The sequence below is a fragment of the Mercenaria mercenaria genome, chromosome 6, assembly GCF_021730395.1.
Source record: "Mercenaria mercenaria strain notata chromosome 6, MADL_Memer_1, whole genome shotgun sequence".
NCBI classification, from domain to species: domain Eukaryota; kingdom Metazoa; phylum Mollusca; class Bivalvia; order Venerida; family Veneridae; genus Mercenaria; species Mercenaria mercenaria.
Genome location: NC_069366.1, coordinates 15,954,880 through 15,978,063, shown reverse-complemented (window position 1 = coordinate 15,978,063; position 23,184 = coordinate 15,954,880). Strand labels below are relative to the sequence as shown.

The following is a 23,184-nucleotide window of genomic DNA, read 5'->3' as shown; positions in this document are numbered from 1 at the left end:
CCAAAATTAATGCAGATACTGGATTGAAACGCTATAGATCTATAGATGTTTTAACACTTAGGGTAAAATTTCCTGCTTCTTGGGACAACAGTTAGAATAGTCGAGCATTTGCTGTCTTACGGACAAACCCGAGCGCACCCCTCCCAAGTTATAAGGAGGGTATACCGGTTTCACAGGTTGTCTGTCCAACCATCTGTCTGTCCATCCAGCCTTGGGAAGTTTCATCCATCAACTATGGACTCTGTCAGCCAACTAATCTTCTCTACATTGACTGGGGTTTAGGATTAACACCACCAGAGGACGTGAGTGATGTTAATGCTGTGTCCCACATGTGCGGTAACTGGAAACGACCCAGTCCCTGTCCAGCACCGGTGTGTATGCTCTGATGTACACGGCCTCCTTGACCCCCCCCCCCCCCCCCACACACACACACCTTTTAAACTAAGAGTGTTCCCGGTCAAGAATTCGCACAGATTCCAATGAGACAGCATGACTTGGGCTGTCTTGGTGTATTAGGCATGATACCTCGCAACTACTAGAACTACGTCATCTATGTTCCATGAACCTTGCTTTCAGAGTTTGTCCTGTTTCACATATGTAGTCCTTGTTACATTGAAACTTTTCATGTCCTTCTCATTTTATATGGTAAATTTGACTGCTGATTTCTTGTTTGTTTGTTTTATCCTATGGTTTTACAAGGATTTGTCTAAGTGTGCTGTGGTTTAAAACGCACATTTATCTTGTGTTTATTGAAAGTTCTCTTCAGAGAATAATTGCATACATTTCCAGTCACAGCATTAACGTCACTCAAGCCCTCGGGTGGTGTTAATCCTAATCCCCAGTCAATGTAAAGAAGATCAGTTGGCTGATGAAGTCCCTAGTAGATGGATGAAATAATGCCGACATTATTGTTTTAGCTTGGTATTTATATTTAAATTTTAAAATGAGTAAAAAATAAGTGCAGAAAATGAATTTTGTAATGTTTCTCTATTTACTTAGTCAAAATGATAACTTTACAGATTCCTCTGCAAATTCACTTTTCCATCTCTTATACTTTGCCAAACATTTAAATCACAATTACAAGTGCAATGTTTTCTTCTGTAATAAGTTTACAGTCAACAATCAGAAGAAAGTAACTCAACCTTAAATAGTTGTGATCTTTACCACCAAACTTTTGTACTGTTAAACTGTTCTACACTCTTTTTAAGGTCAGATGGAAGTAAGTTGTATTCTTCTACTGACTTGTATTCCTCTAGAGATTTAAGTTTTCTAATGGTTTTATGCCTCAGGTAGTCATCTAAACTGTGATTATTAATCAGTCTAAGCGCTTTCAGGTACCCTATACCTAGATCCTGTACAGTTTGGCCTTGTTGAGTTGAAGAATCCAGTAAATTTCTTCTAATCCAAGTCTGTAAGGTGTCTTTGTTGATATGCAATTCACAGACCATTGCATCTTCCATAGCAATCTCAAGCTTTCTTAATGCCAGTTTTAGTATTGTTACATTTGTATTTGGTAATATAGGGTATTTCTTGTTTGCTTCTTCCATCATGTGTAGTTTACATTCTGACACCATTTCAACACATATTTCAAATTCTTGGACATCATAGAGTTCGGAAAGTTTTATGTGCCGATACAGTTGTTCAGCATTTTTTGTGTGATCTCTCTGGATGATCTTAACAATCAGATTGACACATTTTTCCTGAAGTACATGTAACTTATATTTGTGAGCAAGTGGCAGGATCCAGTAGGCAGTTGTTTCTGAAAAACATAACAGTTACTTAAAATAAATGATTTGAATTCTTATTAAGCCTCCTGAAGATGAAGTACTGTTTATATCTATTATGTCTGTAGATTCATTATTGTCATAACCTTATCCTAAAACTACTAGAGAGGTTCAAATTAAATCTGAGAAAATATGTAGCCTAACAGTGTACCCAAGCCAATGTTCTACTTCTTGTACTAGCAGAGTTTAAGCCCATAGTGCTTATTAACCTGCATATATGTATTTTGTTTATCCCCCCGCCAAAGGCGAAGGGGATATTAGAAATGTTCTCCGTCTGTCCGTCCGTCCGTCCGTCCGTGTGTCTGCAACAATCTTTGTCCGGAGCATAACTCCAAAAGTACTGGAGGGATTTTCTTCAAACTTCATACACTGATAGAACACATTGGGAGGAAGTGCATTATGCAAGAACAATAACTCTACCTTGCCTATTTTTTGAGTTATTCCCCTTTATCGTATTTTCTTTAAAAAAAATTGTCCGGAGCATATCTTCTTCATGCATGGAGGGATTTTGATATATCTTGGCACAAATGTAAACCACTACGAGGCAAATGTCATGCGCAAAAACCAGATCTCTAGGTCTAAGGTCAAGGTCACACTTAGAGGTCAAAGGATACAAGAATGAAAACCTTGTCCGGAGCATTTCTTCTTCATGCATAGAGGGATTTTGATATAACTTGGCACAAATGTTCATCACCATGAGACGGAGTGTCATGCGCAAGATCCAGGTCCCTAGGTCTAAGGTCAAGGTCACACTTAAAGGCCAAAGGTCAGATACAAGAATGACTTTGTCTGAAGCATTTCTTCTTCATGCTTGGAGGGATTTTGATGTAACTTGGCACAATTATACACCACCATGAGATGAAGTGTCATGTGCAGTTCCCTTCTTTAGAATTACTTCCCTTTGTTGTTACTTTAAATAGCTTTTATTGTAACTTTTTCATTACTAGTCGTAGGGAAAAATCAAGACCACTTTTCTGTAGTACAACATGCACACTATATCCAATTTTGAGGTTTATTTTGACCAATCTCCACCTGATAAAGATTTTTGTGTAGACTTGCAATTTTTTTTTTTTTTAAGATTAACTTCCCTTAGTTGTTACTATAAATAACTTATATTGTAACATTTTTATAATTGACCATAGGGAAAAAACAAGACCACTTTTTTGTGGTACAACATAGATGTTATTTTCCAATTTTAGGTGTATTTTAAGGTATCTCTACCTGGTAAGGAGTCTTTTTGTGGACTTAGAAAAACAAAAGACTTACAATGATTACTAAACAACCACAAAATTAACATTCCATTTGCAAATATAACTGCTACTTTCTCTACATCTTTCATCTTTCACTCTTTCCTATTTAACTAATATTATATATGTGATACCTGATATCATTGCAACTATTATCATTTTACGTATGCTGTTCATGCTTGCTAAGCTATTCATTCCAAGTTTTCATTTATTTCTTATTATCAACCTTTACTGTACATATTTATTTCTTTTTGTTTTACGTAGGTTTAAACCCATATAACTGAAATGTTTGAACACCGTAAGTGAAGCATTATACGACCTTCAGAAGCGAGGCATTAGTATAAGCTCCAAGCTTTCTCCTCAATTCTGTGAGCAATCATTAACACGTTCTGTAATTTGTTTTGTTACATTGTACAGTTATAACTTTGTAGTGTGTATATTGTATGAATTGCATGTAATCAATTTGAAAAAATAAATATTGTTTAAACCAAATACAGCTGCTAGAGTAAAGAAATTTGCTGCGACGGGCATATATTGTGACATTCTGGCACTCTTGTTCCCTGTTAGCTTTCTATTCCTTCTTTTTACAGTAGCCACATAGAAAAACATCATAGCTATACTGTTCATGAAAATTAATAAAATTTAGCAGTAAACCACCTCACTACTGACTTATTCTTTCTTCCACATCTTTAAAACCCTGATGCAGACCACAACTAAACGGTTCTTCAAAGCTTTCCCCAAAATTAATACTTTCAGACACTAACTTGCCAGGAACTTTAGCCTTCAATTATAATATGCCCGGCAGGGGTGTTAGCCATGTCTAACATGGCTCTTGTTGTCAATTATTCCAGACATAAAAGTGAAGTATTAAGCTTATCGTAGTGTGACAATAGTAAATGATACTTCCTAATTTTTTTCATCACTTTCTTGCACATTATCTGCCCAGACGAAATGATGACCATGGTTGACTGTGGTCACCACAGTTTTTGATGGTTGACCATGTTTAATATGATCAGCCATCAAATACCATGGTGAAAACATGGTTAGGAGCATGGTCGACCATTGTCAGAAAAGACAATCAGCAGTTTGACCATGGTCAACTTTTTTTTTAACCATGGTTGACCATGGTCATGTTAGTAATTTTCACACTTATCAGGTTTTACAATGCACCAAAGACACCTGACTGCATTTCGGCACCAAAAGTTTTCCTAGTTATAGAATAGTTTTCCTGCATTTATAGATAGATTCAAAGGTAAACTTTCTTAGTCTGACTATAAATGGTAGACTGTGGTCCACAACCATGGTTGACCATGGTCTGATACCATGTTTTGTGACTGTGGTGCCAGTTACCACAGCCATGGTAAACCATTGTCCCATGACCATGAACTACCATGGTAAACCATGAATTACCATGGTAATAAACCATCAATTTCAACTGGGCGTGTTTTTGCCCAATTAATGTATGAAAACAAAACTTATGTGTTTAACTTACCTGTTATATCTTGCATTATATCAGGATAGATGCATTTCAGAAACTCTGTAAACTGGTTGTATTCAATCCCAGGTAACTCCAGTATTTTTGTAGGTTGTTGTTCAAACATTTCAGCAAACACAGGAGAAGCAATGCTCAAGACTGCAGTGGAAACAAATAATTCTTTGTTCTCTACTCTTATTGTTGCATCACAGTCCTTTGTCTTGTTTGTGAAGTCTCTTAGCCTTAGCATTTTCTGTTCTTGATGTCTTAGGTTGGTTATACCTTCTTTTCTAGATACTCTTTGAATATTTTTGATAAAGAGTTATAAGTCTAATCAATACACACATGTGGCTTTATCTGTTTAAACTACCTTTATGTACATGTTTAAACTGATATTCTTTTCTTCTGTTTTGGGAAAATATTGATTTTGTCATGTCTGTCTGTCTATTACAATGTTTGATAAATTTACTTATCTCACAAACTTCTTACCAAATATATGTATGGATGCCAGTAAACAATAACACACAATTTGATGTTATCACATTACTTGTTATGGTCTTATGAAATTTTAGCTGATCTAACTGTTGAGAAATTTGAAATTAAACAAAAATTCTTCACGAAAATCATTCTTATAATACAGGTAATATACAGCTATACTACAAGTTTTCAGGTGGACAATTTAGGCCCTTCCTGAATAAATGTGTTTTCACAACTTTATCTAAATTATAGTACAGTAATCAAACGAAAATTTGATATTTGTAAACAAACGCAGTTGACCGTATTATTTACGAGTTTAGGTAAATCACGCATAAACGATATGAATTAGTATCTCAAACTGAGAATCGATGAACAAAGTATTGTATTAGCGCAACGTATTAGGCCGCTAGGTATGACGACCGGGGTCAGGAATTCGATACTTGGTTGAAGAATTTATTTTTTTTTTCACTTTTTTCAGCATAGATTCAATACCAGTTTTTCCGCTGGCTTTGAAAATAATACGGTAATACAGCATACACGGGTTTTTCGTGAACATCCATCTATATCGATAGAATGTAAGTACGGTACGTACTCCCACATTATACACTCACATACTATTCCATAGCATGAAATGGCGAACATTAAAAGAACTTCTAATGAGTGATTTCACAGCTTATGAATGTAAAAATTCTGAAACGGAGACAGCTGACAAATCTGCAAAGATACAGTGGACGAGTCGGAAATGAAATGATTTGTAAATAGTAATGATTAAAGTTTCATTGATATAAAATAAGAAAATGTTATACACGTAATAAGTAAAAAAAAAAAAGAAGACAAATTGAGAATCAAACTGAAATAAAACAAAAATAAAGCAGGCTATATAAAACATTTCCTTAGAAAATAAACATCTTGCGATATTCGAACTCGTGCTACTTTCTGCACTGCAATTGAGAACCTACAGCTTAGCCACCTGAGCTAATTCTCTGTTCAAATAGATGTTAATTTTCATTTGACTAGTATAGTAAGAATGCCTATCTAATTTACCGTGATAACTGACCCACCTAAATTATCTTTCTTAGACTCGCCTGACATTTTCGCGCCATTTTTATTATCGTTCGCTGACTGTAAATACACTGATTTATTTATATATTACTACATTAATTCAAGAATTGGCCTACTATATGTCACTGTCAATTTGAAACTAAATTCTTGTATATCTGACATTTTTCATGCAAATAATGTATAATTACTATCATGGAAACACAAAAAAATACAGTTATTTTGTGGTGCCTCTTTAATGATAAAAAGTAAAGTGAAACAGTTAAGTAAATTATGTACATCTGCATTGTGCATTATGTATTTAGTACATAATATCAGGGAAGTGCAAATTAAGGATGAATGCCACAGTTTCTTATATGTAGGTAGGCAAAAATTTTCCTATGGACAGAATTTCCTTAAACTTTGTGTACTGACTGAGAATCAAGTTTAAAACGGAAATATGTATTAAAAATCATAGGTACCCAGACTTGATATTGAATTATCTGCCCATGAAAATAGTTTTAAGTATTTGCCGGCTTTCAAGGGCAGATAATTCATGACCAAGGCTGTGTACATATGATTTGTTTTATTTCATATTTCTGTTTTTGATTTGATTCTCTGTCAGTAAACACAGTTTAAAGAAGAAATTCTGTCTGTAAGAAAATTTTGCCCCATGTCAATATAGACACTGTGGCAAATGTCCTTCACTATGAACATGACAAAATAATACAGCAAAGTCTTTCCCATGAGCAGAATTTCTTTAAACCTTGTATACTGACTGCAAATGAAGCCTGAAACAGAAATATAAATTAAAATGCACAGTTTCCTTGCCTTGATCTTGAATTATCTGTCCTTGAAAATTGGATTTTTTAGTATTTTCTGTTTCAAGGGCAGATAATTCAATATCAAGCCTGGGTACCAATGATTTTTAATACATATTTCCATTTTAAACATGACTGTCAGTCAGTACACAAAGATTAAAGAAATTCTGTCTGTAGGAAAATTTTTGCCTATATACATATAAGAAATTGTGTCATTCATCCTTAAGTAGAACCCTTCTGACCAAAACATATGAAGCAGTTTTTAAAGGGTAAATCAAACATATATGAATATATCCTAAATGTTTTTGTTGTGCATAAAGTTATGATATTTTATCTAAAGCTGTTTCATTTTCCACTCAATTGTGTAATTGCAAGGGAAGTAAACTAATAGATATCTCTGCTTATACAAGTACTGGCCTAAGACAAGAGTTGTCATTCTTTGTGGATCACAATTTAAATTAAGTATTGAAAATTCTGTTATTGATATAAACAAAACTATCATAAATTTCACATTTGTAAAATCATTTTTGGTCATTTGAAGGACTTAGAAGTCAATTAATGTATTTCTATCTTTGAAAATATTAGGGTCTATCTCTAATGATCGGGTTGTCAAATCCCCTTGGTAAAAATGGTAAAAATCATAAATCTTTGTCAGACTGTTTTTCCCTATAAAATTTAGGTAAAGTTCAACCTGAGATCAGAATTAAATGATAGGGAACATTGTATGCACTCAAGAGGCCACATTTTTTACCTGATCTTCTTAAAATTTGGTTGGAATAGTTGTCTATATGAATTCTAGGTCAGGTTCAAAACTGGGTTGACTGAGGTCAAAACTTAAGTCAAATCACTTTAAGAGGCCACATTTTCTACTCAAAAATCATATTGTTGTCAGAATGTTTGTTGCTATGAAATCTAACTCAAATTTATAACTGGGTTACCCGAGGTAAAAAACTATGTCACTAGGTCAGATCATAGATACCTTGTTGCCCCCTAGAGGCCATATTTTCTACTTGATCATAATATATTTCTTTGCCACGGGGTGTATTGTTTTGCTCATTGATGGTCAGCCTGCCTGACCTTTAGTAAACAATAATTATATTTTGCTTCTGACTCATAACTAGAGATTGCTTGGTCTTTAATGGTCAAACTTCATAGGATGATTGTCTGTGGTCTGTAGATGACCCTTTTTGTTTTGGGGGTCAGTTGGTTAAAGGTCAAGATGACAGTGACCTTTATACTTAAACCAGTGTCAGCTCATTAACTAAAGAACACTTTGACTTACAGTTGTCAAACTTCATAGGATGTTTGTCTGTGCTCAGTAGATGACCGGTATTGTTTTAGGGATCAGTAGGTTAAAGGTCAGTGTAACGGTGATCTTGAAACTGAAAATGATTTCTACACAATAACTAAAGAACTCTGGCCTATTGTCATCAAAAAATTCATGGAATGATTAACTGTGATCCGTAGCTGACCCCTATTTTTGAGGGGTCAAAGGTCAATGTCACAGTGCCTTGAGATTGAAAATGGTTATTGATCAGTCAGAAAAAAGAAGCATTGGCCGACATATTCCTTCTGTTTGCTACCAACCATCTTGACATTCCTTTACTTTCTGCAGTCAGTTTTTTGGCCATTCCTTTTCTTGTGTAAGACACTGCTTGCTATTGATTTTACCTAGTCATTCCATTTACTTGCTGCCTTCCATATGCTTGCTGCAGTCCCTTTGTTTTGGGCTCAGTTATATGGAGAGTGTATTTGCACACATTACTTTATTGTAGGTATCGGCTACAGACAAAGATGTGAGCCGTCAGAGTAACTTCAAGTTCTACATTACTGGGGATGGCACAAATTCTGCTGATCCAGTCTTCTCAATTGAACCAGACACAGGAAAAATATTTCTACGCAAAAAATTAGACAGAGACCAACCTTATGGACGAGAAGTTTACCAGTTCAATGTTCGAGCAGAGGATGAACCGGACACTCCAGAGGCTCTGTCTGGTTATGCCTATGTTAAAGTTCTACCACTGGACATAAATGACAATGCTCCTGTCTTCAGAGAGGGGGACTTGAAGGGATCTGTACAGGAACATTCAAGAGCAGGTGAGTCACATTCTGTTGTTTGATACAACTTTTCTGTAATAATCTTTTCCTTGATTCCTTATAAAATATTTGACGATACAATTACGTAATATACATTAGAGAAACTAAAAATTTACACCTGTACAAGTTGTAGGACAACTGTCTGCAGTGAGTAGATGGACCCTCTTGTTTTGGAGTCAGTAGGTCAAAGGTCAAGGTCACAGTGACCATCAAGGTGGAAAATGATTTCCTCTCAACAACTAAAGTATAAAATGTACCTGTAGGCCTGCTGCCTTTAAATGTCACAGAATGATTGTCTGTAGTCAGTTTATGACTTGTATTGTTTTGGGGGAAAAGGCCAAAGGTCTCACTGATCTTGAGAATGAAAAAGGCTTCTGCTACACCATGGCCTACAGTTTTCAGACTTTATCAGATAATTACATGTGATCAACAGAATACGCCTATTTTTTTTGGGAATCAGTAAGTCAAAAGTCTAGGTCACAGACTTTGTGACTGAATATGGTTCCTGATCAATATATAGAGAATGCTAGTGATTGCCTGTAAATCAGTTGATGACCCGGTTGTTTTAGAGATCATTCGGTCAAAGGTCAAGGTGCTTCCAACATTCCATCATAAGTGGCATAATGTGTTTTACAAGTAAGCTATTGTTTACTTGAAATAGCTTAAAACTTGTATAGAGATTCTGTAATGAACAGAAAGGCCATTGTAATGTAATTCATTTGCATTTTTAACATCTTCGGAAATGTTTTGTTTTTACCATCAGATAGATGAAAATTACTGGCTTGAAGATGCTTAACATAGGTCAAATTAAGCTTGGCCTTATCTTTATTCTGAAGACTGAATTTCATAAATTTTGGCAAGGTTTGAGAGTTAGAAAATTTATATGGAGTAAAGTTTATGCATGTTACTCTACATCTTCACTAAGATTTATTTCTGCATTAAATAGATCAGTCAGTGATGACAGTGGTTGCAACAGATCCTGATGCAGGGCTCAACGGAACTGTCATTTATGAGATTGACCGGTTTGGTAACCCACCTGCTGATCCGAATGGAGAACACCTGTTCAAGATCAATCCAGAAACAGGACTTATACAGACGAGTGTAGCCGATTCCCTGGACAGAGAGAATATAGCGCAGTACTTTGTACCTATCGTGGCGAAGGATCGAGGCATTGAACAGAAGCGAACGAGTGCCACAGCAACCATTACCATATTGGATATCAATGATCAGATCCCACAGTTTGTACAGGTAGGCAGTGTGAAGTACACTAACTGATTTTGTAAATCTTGAAACTTTTGTGGAATTTAGATAAGTAGTTGCAACATGGAACAGTAGGATTTGGAGGTAACAATTCTTGTGAGCTTAATGCATTAAAGTAAAAGCAGGCAATGAGTGATTCTGAGACACAATTTCAGTTTAGAATGAAAATCCATGAGTTTTACAGAATTTTAGCTCGGAGGAATTATTTATTAGGATAGGCAATGAATGCCTACATAAAATATGTTACTTTGAAAGTTTAAGCTGAAATTTGTGAGAATAACGAAAATGATATTTACCTTTCTTTGATAAATTTTCAGAAAATTTATAAAGTGAGTATGTCTGAGAACCAGAAGTCCGGGCCAGTTGTGACGGTGTCGGCGACAGATAAAGATATTGATGAGAATGCAAGGTTATCATATACACTGAAGGAAAGTGATAGAACATATTTCAGTGTGGAGGATATACCACCTAATGCTGGAGTGCTAACTGTCTATAGGGTAAATATACTAATATATAATGTAATGGCATTTTTAGTTTTGGTCAGATTAAAACTCACAGTATAACAAATATTGGATATTTTCATTTCTGTCAGAAAAATACGTCCCTTTTTTATGTGGTAAATCACAGAATTATGTCTCCCACCACACAGTGGTGTGGGAGACATATTGATTTACTCCTCTGTGTGTGTATGTCTGTCAAAAATCTTGTCCGCAGTCTAAAAGTCCTCTGCCAAGTTCAATAACAAGCCAAATCGGCAAAGGCACTTCGGAATTATGGCCCTTGAATTACCGGAAATCAGCCTTTTTATGCCCCCAAAGGGAGGCATATAGTTTTTGAACCGTCTGTCGGTCTGTCCGCAATTTTCGTGTCCGGTCCATATCTTTGTCATCGATGGATGGATTTTCAAATAACTTGGCATGAATGTGTACCACAGTAAGACGACATGTCGCGCGCAAGACCCAAGTCCGTAGCTCAAAGGTCAAGGTCACACTTAGACATTAAAGGATAGTGCATTGATGGGCGTGTCCGGTCCATATCTTTGTCACAATGGATGGATTTTCAAATAACTTGGCATAAATGTGAACCACAGTAAGACGACGTGTCGCGCGCAAGACCCAGGTCCGTAGCTCAAAGGTCAAGGTCACACTTAGACGTTAAAGGATAGTGCATTGATGGGCGTGTCCGGCCCATATCTTTGTCATCGATGGATGGATTTTCAAATAACTTGGCATGAATGTGTACCACAGTAAGACGACATGTCGTGCACAAGACCCAGGTTCGTAGCTCAAAGGTCAAGGTCACACTTAGACGTTAAAGGATAGTGCATTGATGGGCGTGTTCAGTCCATATCTTTGTCACGATGGATGGATTTTCAAATAACTTGGCATGAGTGTGTACCACAGTAAGACAACGTGTCACATGCAAGACCCAGGTCCGTAGCTCAAAGGTCAAGGTCACACTTAGACGTTAAAGGTCATTTTTCATGATAGTGCATTGATGGGCATGTCCGGTCCATATCTTCGTCATTCATGCATGGATTTTAAAATAACTATGCATGAATGTGTGACACAGTAAGACGACGTGTCACGCAGAAGACCCAGCTCCGTAGGTCAAAGGTCCTAAACTCTTAACATCGGCCATAAGTATTCATTCAAAGTGCCATCGGGGGCATGTGTCATCCTATGGAGACAGCTCTTGTTACTCTTGTCCGCACTCTAACATTTCTCATCCAATCTTCATCAGACTTGAACAAAATGTGTTTGACCATAAGTCCTAGGCCAAGATCGATAACTAGCCAAATTGGCCTAGGCACTTCGGAATTATGGTCCTTGACTTACCGAAAATCGGCCTTTTTACTCTTGTCCATGCTGTAAGTCGAACATTTCTCATCCGATCTTCACCAAACTTGAACCAAATGTTTTTTACCATAACTCCTCGGCCAGGTTCATTAACTAGCCAAATGGCACAAGGCACTTCAGAATTATGGCCCTTGAATAACCCAAAATCAGCCTTTTTACACTTCAAAGGTCTATTTGTAGTGAGTAAACAGTATATAAAGACTGACATACTATTTAGATGATTAGGCAGTTGTGGGAGACATGTGCTTTTCTCAAAAGCAGCTCTAGCTTTGCTTTTGGTTTTACTACCAACCGTACTATAATATTTTAATGATCCAGTTTGCATTTAGAGGCTTTATTAATGCAAAACTTGCTGCCTCTTTTGCCAGCATTCACCTCACGTTTACTGTATTTACTGTCCCACTAAAAGTGATACAATATTGATGCAAGGCATCACTTCATTAGCCTAGTGGAAGAGCAGTTCAGGGGTTTGCTGCCTGGTCTTGTCATACTAGAGACATGAAAAATAGTACCAGTAGCTCCCTTAGTGCTCAGCATTAAGAGGGAAACTGGCTTCTCTTCCCTCATGCCCTCATGGAGATGAATATCATTAGGTGTTAGGCATCGGATTCATGTAATTAGTTGTAGAATTTCATTATATACCTGTTCATCTTGGTGTTGAGTTTAATGATTGGTCATTTTATACCTATACTTTGTGATATTATTTGTAATATGAATTATGTGTATGATATAGTCTTTTCTCAAATCTTACATTTATTTTTATTAGTAACAAAATATTTAACTTTGTAATGGAACCATTGTTATAAATGTTTATTCAAATTGCTGGATAAACCACTTGTTTTATTCTTAAATACCTGGGTGAAATATAGCTCTATTCTGTTCAGTTCTGATAGGACTAGATAATTGGAAGATTTCTTATTTCGTCATGAAGGTTTAACTTTTTTATAAAATGAAAGATATCTTATAATTAAAATGAACATCAAGTTCTGTATTGTGATCTTGAAAACTTTTTTTTTAAAAAAGGTTTTTTAAATATTTTTCAGGAAATAGATTATGAGAAAATCAAGTTTTTCAACTTGACAGTGATAGTAAAGGACAATGAGCCAACTGGTTTACATCAAGACACGGCTTACATTGAAGTTACCATTGAAGACTACAATGACAATGCTCCGGAATTTCAACCCAAGGTGAAAACAATACGCCACAAAGAGAACCTACCTGAAGGAACGGTACTATGGCAGTGCACGGCTACTGACAAAGATGATAAAATGAATGCCGAGTTTGAGTAAGTATGCTCACTTCTTGATGAAAAATAGAAGATTATGATGTCCCAAGTGAAATTGTTATATGGTGTTTTTCCAGCTTTTGAGGGTAGAGGGAGACCTCTGGTGCCCCTCCAGGCATTATTTTCAGGCACTGGTGGGCATTTTGGTAAAACCACCAACCTTCTGTGCGGCAGCTTGATGGAATCTTTACAAAAAAGAATTCTACATCTTAAGATTGAATTTTAATCCACATGAGCAAAGTGGGAGTGATCGAAGTCGAGGACCTTGACCACTTGGCCTTTGTGAATTGAAAAAGTAAATGCTTGAAAGTTGTTATTATCCTTCTTCAGATTTTTACCAAAATTTGTTAAGTGTAATTAAACTACAGATTTCAAAACTTGTTTGCCGCCATAATATGTATTTTGACTGTTTCATATGGTTATCAATTAGTTCCTTGATGCAGAGTATTTTTTGTGACAGGTATTCTATTGACCGGCGCACAGATGAAGGTCGGAGGTTTACTGTTAGCCAGAATGGAGAAGTAAAAGTACGCAGAGGTTTTGATGGGGAAACATTAGACCGAGAGGGCTTAGCTGGACTTCCAGAGGAGAGATACGAAGTTCATATACTAGCCATAGATAAAGGTAAATAGGCAGTTCAGTAAAACTATGTTAATTAACTATGTTTATGTAAATCTTGAAAGTTAATGTGTCAGATAGTGCTTAAACACAAGATGTAGAGCAGAAATTTTCACATATGAAAGAACTTGAATTTTTTTTGAAGTAAGTGATGGCTTTGTATTGATTATAATGTATTATGAAATATTTTACATGGTTTGGATAGAATGTTTTGCCAGAGTGACAAAAAGTTATACAGGCAATAAATACAATGGTGATAATTTTTTCTTAAATCTGTTTGGTTACTTTTACTATATAATAGTCCATTCTGTCCAATAATTTCAAATTCCTTGAGGATCCTTTTATGTATCTTCCTACAGGTTACCCACCACAGACTGGCACCGCTGTTCTCCGCATCTTTGTGGAAGATCTCAATGACAACGCCCCACAGTTTGTATTACCATACCCACCAATGGTGATGGAGTTAGAAGCTCCACCCAAGTTTGTGATAACATTTAGCGCTGAGGACAAAGACACGCCCAAATATGGAGCTCCGTTCCATTTCTCACTCCCACCTTGTGAAGAAAATCCTACATGTAATAATGGGGATTTAGAATTTACCATGGAATTTGATCCCAGTAAGTATAACAGAATCCTCTTTTGCCTGTGAGAATGCATGTTTAACTGATCTTGTTAAGTACTTGTATACAAATAGAATGCCTATGAGCAGTGCTTTTTTATGTAAGGAGAAGACATTTGACTGCATACTTTGTAGCAAAATGAATGAAAATGGAATGTATAGCTTAAAGGTTCTGTGAGATTTATCCTGGTTTTGAGTGTTTATTTTATGTGTTTCAGTACTTTATTGAAATATATCAGTAGATTATGACTTTCACTTTCAAACAGTGGGATTTTCATTATATGAGCCATGCCATGGGAAAACCAACATAGTGGGTGTGCGACCAGCATGGATCCAGACCAGCCTGCGCATCCGCGCAGTCTGGTCAGGATCCATGCTGTTCGCTAACAGTTTCTCCAATTCCAATAGGCTTTAAAAGCGAACAGCATGGAGCCTGACCAGACTGCGCGGATGCGCAGGCTGGTCTGGATCCATGCTGGTCGCACACCCACTATGTTGGTTTTCCCATGGCACGGCTCATATAATTTTCACTGTTACGGAATTATACTTTAACACGTGGAATGTGATTTATAAATAGATAAAAATAGTTTCCAAAATATACATCAGTAAAGAGATTGAAGTGTAAAAATACCTACAAAAACAGGTCCTGCTTTGGAAACTTGCCATTAAATTGGATGTTAAAAAATGGCACGTCACCATTAGATATACAGAAAATGGCTCTTCAGCTGAAGCACTTAGATTCACCAATTAAAGAAAAAAAAAGAATCAGGTTGGAACTAAAATGTGTATCTTGGAGAGTAAGCTTTGGCTCAAGATAAAAAATATGTCTCCTTTACCTCTAGTATACTTCTTTAAAAGAAAAGAATATGGTTTCTTTTAATAAATGAATTAAAATGCAAGCTATTTTACAGATGGTGACAATGGCAGAGGTACCGGAACTATCACAGCACAGAAAATGTTTTTCCGAGACCAGCAGAAATTCCATTATTTACCGATCATTATGTCCGACATGCGGGACAAGAAAAGTCCGGAAAGTAGAACGGCAACAAACACAATGACTATTGAGATTGGTGACGAAAATAATCATCCCCATGGTACCGGACACAAAGATATTTTTGTATACAAATATGACTTCAAAGGTAATTATTAACTTTTTAGCTCACCTGAGCACGAAGTGCTCAAAGGTGAGCTTTAGTGATCACCCTGTGTCCGGCGTCCGTCGTCGTCCGTCCGTCCGTCCGTCCGTCGTCAACAATTTGACTGTTAACACTCTAGAGGTCACATTTTTGACCCAATCTTAATGAAACTTGGTCAGAATGTTACCCTCAATAAAATCTTGGACGAGTTCGATATTGGGTCATCTGGGGTCAAAAACTAGGTCATCAGGTCAAATCAAAGGAAAAGCTTGTTAACACTCTAGAGGTCACATTTTTGGCCCAATCTTAATGAAACTTGGTCAGAATGTTACCCTCAATAAAATCTTGGACGAGTTCGATATTATGTCATCTGGGGTCAAAAACTAGGTCATCAGGTCAAATCAAAGGAAAAGCTTGTTAACACTAGAGGTCACAATTTTGGCCCAATCTTAATGAAACTTGGTCAGGATGTTACCCTCAATAAAATCTTGGACGAGTTCGATATTGGGTCATCTGGGGTCAAAAACTAGGTCACCAGGTCAAATCAAAGAAAAAGCTTGTTAACACTCTAGAGGTCACATTTTTGGCCCAATCTTAATGAAACTTGGTCAGAATGTTACCCTTAATAAAATCTTGGACGAGTTCGATATTTGGTTATCTCGGATCATAAACTAGGTCACCAGGTCAAATCAAAGGAAAAGCTTGTTAACACTGTTGAAGCCGCATTTATGACTGTATCTTCATGAAACTTGGTCAGATTGTTAATATTGATGATCTTAAGGTCCAGTTTGAATCTGGGTCATGTAGGATAAAAAACTAGGTCACCAAGCCAAATCAAATGAAAAGCTAGTTTACACTAGAGGCCACATTTATGACCATACCTTAATGAAACTTGGTCAAATCTTGATGATCTATAGCTCAAGTTCAAATCTGGGTTAGGTGGGGTCAAAAACTAGGTCACTAGGTCATATCAAAGGAAAAGCTTGTTAACACTCTAGAGGCCACATTTATGACTATATCTTCATGAAACTTAGTCAGAATATTAAACTTGATGATCTTTAGGGCAATTTTGAATCTGGGTCATGTCGGGTCAAAAACTAGGTCACCGGGTCAAATCAAAGGAAAAGCTAATTAACACTGTAGAGGCCACGTTTATGACCATATGTTAATGAAACTTGGTCAGAATGTTAATCTTGATAATCTTTAGGTCAAGTTTAAATCTGGGTCAGATGGAGTCAAAAACTAGGTCACTAGGTCATATCAAAGGAAAAGCTTGTTAACACTCTAGAGGCCACATTTTTGACTATATCTTCATGAAACTTAGTCAGAATGTTAAACTTGATGGTCTTTAGGTCAAGTTCGAATCTGGGTCATGTCGGGTCAAAAACTAGGTCACGGGGGTCAAATAAAAGGAATAGTTAGTTAACACTTTAGAGGCCACATTTATGACCATATCTTAATGAAACTTGGTCAGAATGTTAATCTTGATGATCTATAGGTCAAGTTTAAATCTGGGTCAGGTGTGTTAAAAAACTAGGTCACTAGGTCAAATCAAAGGAAAAGCTTGTTAAGACTCTAGAGGCCAGATTTATGACTGTATCTTCATGAAACTTAATCAGAATGTTAATCTTGATGATCTTTAGGTCAAGTTCGAATCTGGGTCATGTGGGGGCAAAAACTAGGTCACCGGGTCAAATCAAAGGAAAAGCTAGTTAACACTTTAGAGGCTACATTTATGACCATATCTTAATGAAACTTGGTCAGAATGTTGATCTTGATGATCTTTAGGTCAATAGGTCAGGTGAGCGATACAGGGCCTTCATGGCCCTCTTGTTTCAGTTTGGTTACTAGCCAACAGGGGCATTGAGAAACTAGGTGTGTCATTATAGCCAGAAAGCATGTCTAAGCTGTTTATTGTCTTTTTTATCAAATTTATATACATTGCTATACAGTCACTTCGTTCACTCGAACTTGAGGGAACCGGCAAAATTTGTTCGAGTTACCAGCAGTTCAAGCCATCAAACAACTTACATTATACAGCCAATTTGCTGGGACCTTACGATGAGTTTGAGCAAAAGGTGGTGTTTGAATTATCCAAGTTGGAGTGAACGAGGTTTGACTGTATATTGTTAACATCAGAAATTGCCTACTGCCAGGGACCAGAACTGTGTCAGTAAAATAAGTCAGCCTGCCCGCTTAGCTTTATAGGGAGAGCACAGATCTACGGATCCCAGGGTTGTGAGTTTGATTCCTGGGTGGGGCGTATGTTCTATGTGAGGATCTGATGAATGACATTGTGTCTGATATCATTCCTCTTCCACCTCTGATTCATGTGGGGAAGTTGGCAGTTACTTGTGGAGAGCAGGTTTGTACTGGTACAGAATCCAGGAACACTGGTTAGGTTAACTGCCCGCCATTACATAACTGAAATACTGTTAACAAATGGCATTAAACCCAAAACAAACAAACAAACAAAATAATTCAGCACAGTGTGCCAAAATCACGTCATCAAGTCAAGTGATATTTGTGGAATCTTTATGTGGATTTGTTACTTTTTGTAGTACTATGTATAATAAAGAGTATTTTTATCATATTTACAGGAGACTCCACTGATACAGGTATACTCTCCCACAGTGTGGCACACATTTTCAAGACACATTTCAAACACCCTCACACTTTTTGCACTATGTCTTTGACAGTAGCACATTCTTCCCAGACAGTAGATAGTTTTTGTCAGATTAAATTTTGTATTTGAAATCCTGAAAACTCAAAACCAGCAATTAAGATTCTTTAGAACAGTAAGAAAATATATTGAAATTGAATGAAGCATTATTTCTACAATCTGTTAACATTATATTACTTAACTATTATTTAATGCTACTCATTTTTCTGCAGGGGTTTCATTAAGAGGCTGGGAGTTCCTCCTGCTATAGTGGTCTGAAGTCTCTGCTACTTTTTCTGTAGTAAATAAAGTTCGAAATGGGAGGACTCCCAGACTTCCAATGGGACCCCCAGACCTCCATCTGCTTTATATCTCCCACCTTCTATTGGAAGTATTTAATGTAGGTGTGGAAGATGATATTGTTACTGCCCACCGGGGAATGTTGTCTTTTCTTAAGAGCAGATGCAGCGGTCCAATGGAAACACTGACTACGAAACTAGGGGCCGTGAGTTTGAGCCCCCACTTCTCCAACTAAACATTACAATACTAACATTGGGATAAGAGTCCCTTGTATGGGTGCTTTACACCTGACATGCTAAAGGACCAGGGAAGCTTCTGGAATTGGGAATGTCTTCTGTATCTTGCACTATCCTCCAACTAAGATTACTAACAGTCTTCTGGAGGAGTCCTGTATACAAACAAACATGATATTGTTATTGGAAATATGTATTGTAGGTGTGGTAGATGACATTACAATAGGAAATGTGTATTCAGCTGACCTAGATGACTGGGATGTTGTAGACAAACATTACTACTTTGTTGGACCACCAGCAATGTCCAAATATTTCAGGTAAATGTTTTTGTTTCCTTTAACCATACTCAAAACGTATATTTCGGTCATTAAGTAAAACATAATTGAATGTAATTAAGTCAGTTAAGTTTTAAAACTGATGGATAAAATACATAGATTTAAACATTTATACAGTCAAACTTGGTTCCCTCGAACTCGACGGGACTGGCAAAATTTGTTCAAGTTATCAGTAGTTTGAGCCATTAAACACTTTACATTATACTGGTATTTTGCTGGGACCTTACGGTGAGTTCGAGTAAAAGGCAGTGTTCCAGTTTTCTCAAGTTCGAGAGAACAATGTTTTACTGTAAATGAATTTGTAGCACAAAGTTCAGATTAAAATATAAGGGCAGTGTAGCATAGCAGAGATGAAGAACTGGACTTGTTTTCTGGAGGCCATGAATGTGATTTTTTTTTATTTCACCAATCTGTTCATTCAGTTTGAGAATACTGAAAGAGGTAATTGTCAAGTGTATACAATACAATATAAGCTTCTGATAACATTTTTCACATCTGCAGTAAAATACTTATTTACTAATTTTGCTTTCAGTGTTGATTTTGACAATGGGTTGATCAGAATGAACAAGCATACTCCAGCAGGAGTACATAATTTCAAGGCAAAGGTTCATGATTTCCGTGTGTTTACAAAGATCAATGCTTCAGCTACAGTGAGGGTTATAGTTGAGGAGATCACAGATGAAGCCATCTTCAGTTCTGGTTCCATCAGATTTTCAGGTATTTGGTTTAATTTGATTTCCGTGTCTCTTTAGTTTCCAGGAATAACCTGTTGGTTTTGAAGGTTGGTACCAAGGAAATATGTGACAAGCCTGTTTCGTTGTAGACTTGTTGAACCAGATTTTTATAGATCTTCATTCTTAGTGTCATTTTTCTACAGTGTTGTTGAAAAATAGCAGTGTTTAGTTATGTATGGTAGCATAATTATAAGCCTATCCAATTACTTTGGATTTTATCTAAGTGCCAACTTGTTCTCTATGTAGGTGTAATGACTTTCTCTTAAAGTAATTTTCTAAACATTAATTCATGTTTAAACTTAGATGATGAATTACAGACATATTTCCTCTGGAAACATATGCCTGGCCTAGCGAATGAGCTTGCATGTCCTGGATTGGTATTCAGGTCATCTTGAGAGTAAACTGGCTGGCTTGAACTTACAATTTATGAGGAATGGGTACATAAAAATTGAAATTGCCTTTTGATTTCATTGCTGAAGTTATTTAGAAACAGGTCTTTAAGAATCATTATTTGAGACCATGTGTTATATTTACAGGTATGACTGCTGAAGAGTTTGTTACACGTCCAGATAATGGTAAAAGTCCATATGACAAGTTCAAGACTGTGTTAGCAGACAAATTACGTGTTCCCCTGAACAATGTCGCAATATTCAGTGTGATGAATGTAGAGAACAATATGGTTGACATTCGCTATGCAGCACATGGTTCACCTTACTACCCACCCAGTAAACTAGACAGCTTTGTCGCTCTGGACACAGAAGAGGTTAGCAAGAGTTTATTGTTAATTCGTGAATTAAAAGTGAGGTTTGTTAAAGGAAAATTTTATAGCTCATTTGAGCTTTGTTCAGTGTAAGCCTTTGGTATAGCTGGACTGTCTGACATCGATGATCCTGCTCCAACATTTTTTTTTTTAACACCTCCTGAAACTACTGGCCATATTTACACCAAACTTGGTCTGTAGCATCCTGATATTGACTGCTTTCAATTTTGATTAAATGGTTCAGCTAGGACCCATTTGGAAGCTGCCTGAGCTAAAAATAGATAAACCTTTAAATGACTTCTTCGCATGAACCATTTGATGAATCTTTACTAAACTTTGTTGGAAGCATCATTGTTAGGTCCTCACAGTTTCTAAAGAATGGCTCTTTTGAACAGTTTCATGTGAACCCGGATGATGGAGTTTCACCAAACTTGGCCTGAAACATCCTTGTATTGACCTCCCTTTAACTTATTCAGTTGGTTCCCTGTTGGCCCCTTTAAAATTGAAATAAACCTGTAAATGTTTTGTTCTCATGAACAACTTTGTAGATCTAAATCAGACTTGATCTGTAGCATCATTGTATGGTCCTCACTTAGTTCAGATGGTTTTGCTTGGAATCTTAAAGGGGCAACAAGAGCTAAAAATAAAACACCATTTATGGAGCTCCTTAAAACCAAATGATCTTTATCAAACTGGGCCTGTAGTACCCTTGTATGGACCACACTCAAATTTAACCTTTAACTTATGAACCAACTAATGGATCTTCACCAACCAGTTTGGGCCTGTTGTTGTAATACGTGAATAAACATGCTCATTCTTTACTTTTAGTATGAACAATTTTACTGGTGAGGAAAGCATGTTTATCTTACTTAACAGGTCACAACACAAGACATTTCTTTAGTATGTCAGGGAAAATTTCTTGTGAAGAATTATGCTTTGAGATTGATAATCAGGTCGCTGATTAGTGAAAATATTCAATATTTACTTCTCAACCATAGTAATCTTTCCTGTTGCAAAAAAATTCTCATTAGTTACCTTTTTAAATTTCACTGATGTTAAGTCAGTTTAAAAGATTGAAAAAAAATTTCAAATGCTGATAAGAAGTAAATATAATGCAGTTTATTTCAGTTTTTACTGTATTGTATATTACAGTTTGAACAAGCAACAGGAATACAAATTGCCATGGTGAACATTGACATGTGTCTTAGAGAAACCTGTGAATCAGGTGGCTGTACCAACAAGCTTGTCATCGGGGACAATCCTAACTACGTTAACGCTAACGGCACTTCATTTATTGGTGTAGCTACGAGTGTAGTGGCAGAATGCCAGTGTGCAGCTACAGATTTCTCAGCACCACCAGACTGTACACCTGGACACTGTCTCAATGGAGGTCACTGTGTCAAAGATAGTTGGGGGGACGTCAGGTACATATCATTTTTGTGAAAATTATGGCAGAATTTATTTTTAGCTCACCTGTCACAAAGTGACAAGGTGAGCTTTTGTGATCGCGCGGTGTCCGTCGTCCGTCCATCCGTCCGTCAGTCCGTGCGTGCGTGTGTCCGTAAACTTTTGCTTGTGACCACTCTAGAGGTCACATTTTTCATGGGATCTTTATGAAAGTTGGTCAGAATGTTCATCTTGATGATATCTAGGTCAAGTTTGAAACTGGGTCACGTACCTTCAAAAACTAGGTCAGTAGGTCTAAAGATAGAAAAACCTTGTGACCTCTCTATAGGCCATATATTTCATGAGATCTTCATGAAAATTGGTCAGAATGTTCACCTTGATGATATCTAGGTCAAGTTCGAAACTGGGTCATGTGCCATCAAAAACTAGGTCAGTAGGTCTAAAAATAGAAAAACCTTGTGACCTCTCTAGAGGCCATATATTTCACAAGATCTTCATGAAAATTGGTCAGAACGTTCATCTTGATGATGTCTAGGTCAAGTTCGAAACTGGGTCACGTGCCGTCAAAAACTAGGTCAGTAGGTCAAATAATAGAAAAACCTTGTGACCTCTCTAAAGGCCACATTTTTTATTGGATCTGTATGAAAGTTTGTGTGAATATTCATCTTGATGATATCTAGGTCAAGATCGAAATTGGGTCATGTGAGGTCAAAAACTAGGTCAGTAGGTCTAAAAATAGAAAAACCTTGTGACCTCTCTAGAGGCCATATATTTCATGAGATCTTCATGAAAATTGGTCAGAATGTTCACCTTGATGATATCTAGGTCAAGTTCGAAAGTAGGTCACGTGCCTTCAAAAACTAGGTCAGTAGGTCAAATAATAGAAAAACCTTGTGACCTCTCTTGAGGCCATATTTTTCATGGGATCTGTATGAAAGTTGGTCTGAATGTTCATCTTGATGATATCTAGGTCAGTTTCGAAAGTGGGTCACGTGCGGTCAAAAACTAGGTCAGTAGGTCAAATAATAGAAAAACCTT

General features: G+C 36.7%; 2 protein-coding genes across 2 annotated transcripts in view; one reads left to right on the top strand and one right to left on the bottom strand.

Annotated features, from left to right (window-relative positions):
- LOC123550650 (neural-cadherin-like) overlaps positions 1-23,184 on the top strand; it is a 95,149-nt gene that overhangs the window by 54,762 nt on the left and 17,203 nt on the right. Inside the window, exons 17-27 of the mRNA XM_053545238.1 lie at positions 8,617-8,938; positions 9,885-10,186; positions 10,516-10,695; positions 13,101-13,342; positions 13,803-13,966; positions 14,320-14,577; positions 15,491-15,718; positions 19,113-19,227; positions 19,778-19,962; positions 20,516-20,742; positions 21,892-22,163. Of these exons, the coding sequence (XP_053401213.1) occupies positions 8,617-8,938; positions 9,885-10,186; positions 10,516-10,695; positions 13,101-13,342; positions 13,803-13,966; positions 14,320-14,577; positions 15,491-15,718; positions 19,113-19,227; positions 19,778-19,962; positions 20,516-20,742; positions 21,892-22,163 (2,495 nt within the window). The remainder of the gene's footprint in view (positions 1-8,616; positions 8,939-9,884; positions 10,187-10,515; positions 10,696-13,100; positions 13,343-13,802; positions 13,967-14,319; positions 14,578-15,490; positions 15,719-19,112; positions 19,228-19,777; positions 19,963-20,515; positions 20,743-21,891; positions 22,164-23,184) is intronic.
- On the bottom strand, positions 1,000-4,900 carry LOC128557618 (uncharacterized). The gene is made up of 2 exons (XM_053545240.1): positions 4,524-4,900; positions 1,000-1,759 (listed from the first exon to the last, which is right to left on the bottom strand). The coding sequence occupies exons 1-2, from the start codon at positions 4,753-4,755 to the stop codon at positions 1,161-1,163; spliced, it is 831 nt and encodes a 276-aa protein (XP_053401215.1). The 5' UTR covers positions 4,756-4,900; the 3' UTR covers positions 1,000-1,160.

What these genes read in the sequence shown, in the direction of transcription:
- LOC128557618 (XM_053545240.1), bottom strand. Translation starts at nt 4,755, where the DNA reads ATGCTAAGGCTAAGAGACTTCACAAACAAGACAAAGGACTGTGATGCA. An exon ending in TATAATGCAAGATATAACAG is followed by an intron (nt 1,760 to 4,523) that starts GTAAGTTAAACA and finishes TATGTTTTTCAG; the next exon opens with AAACAACTGCCTACTGGATC.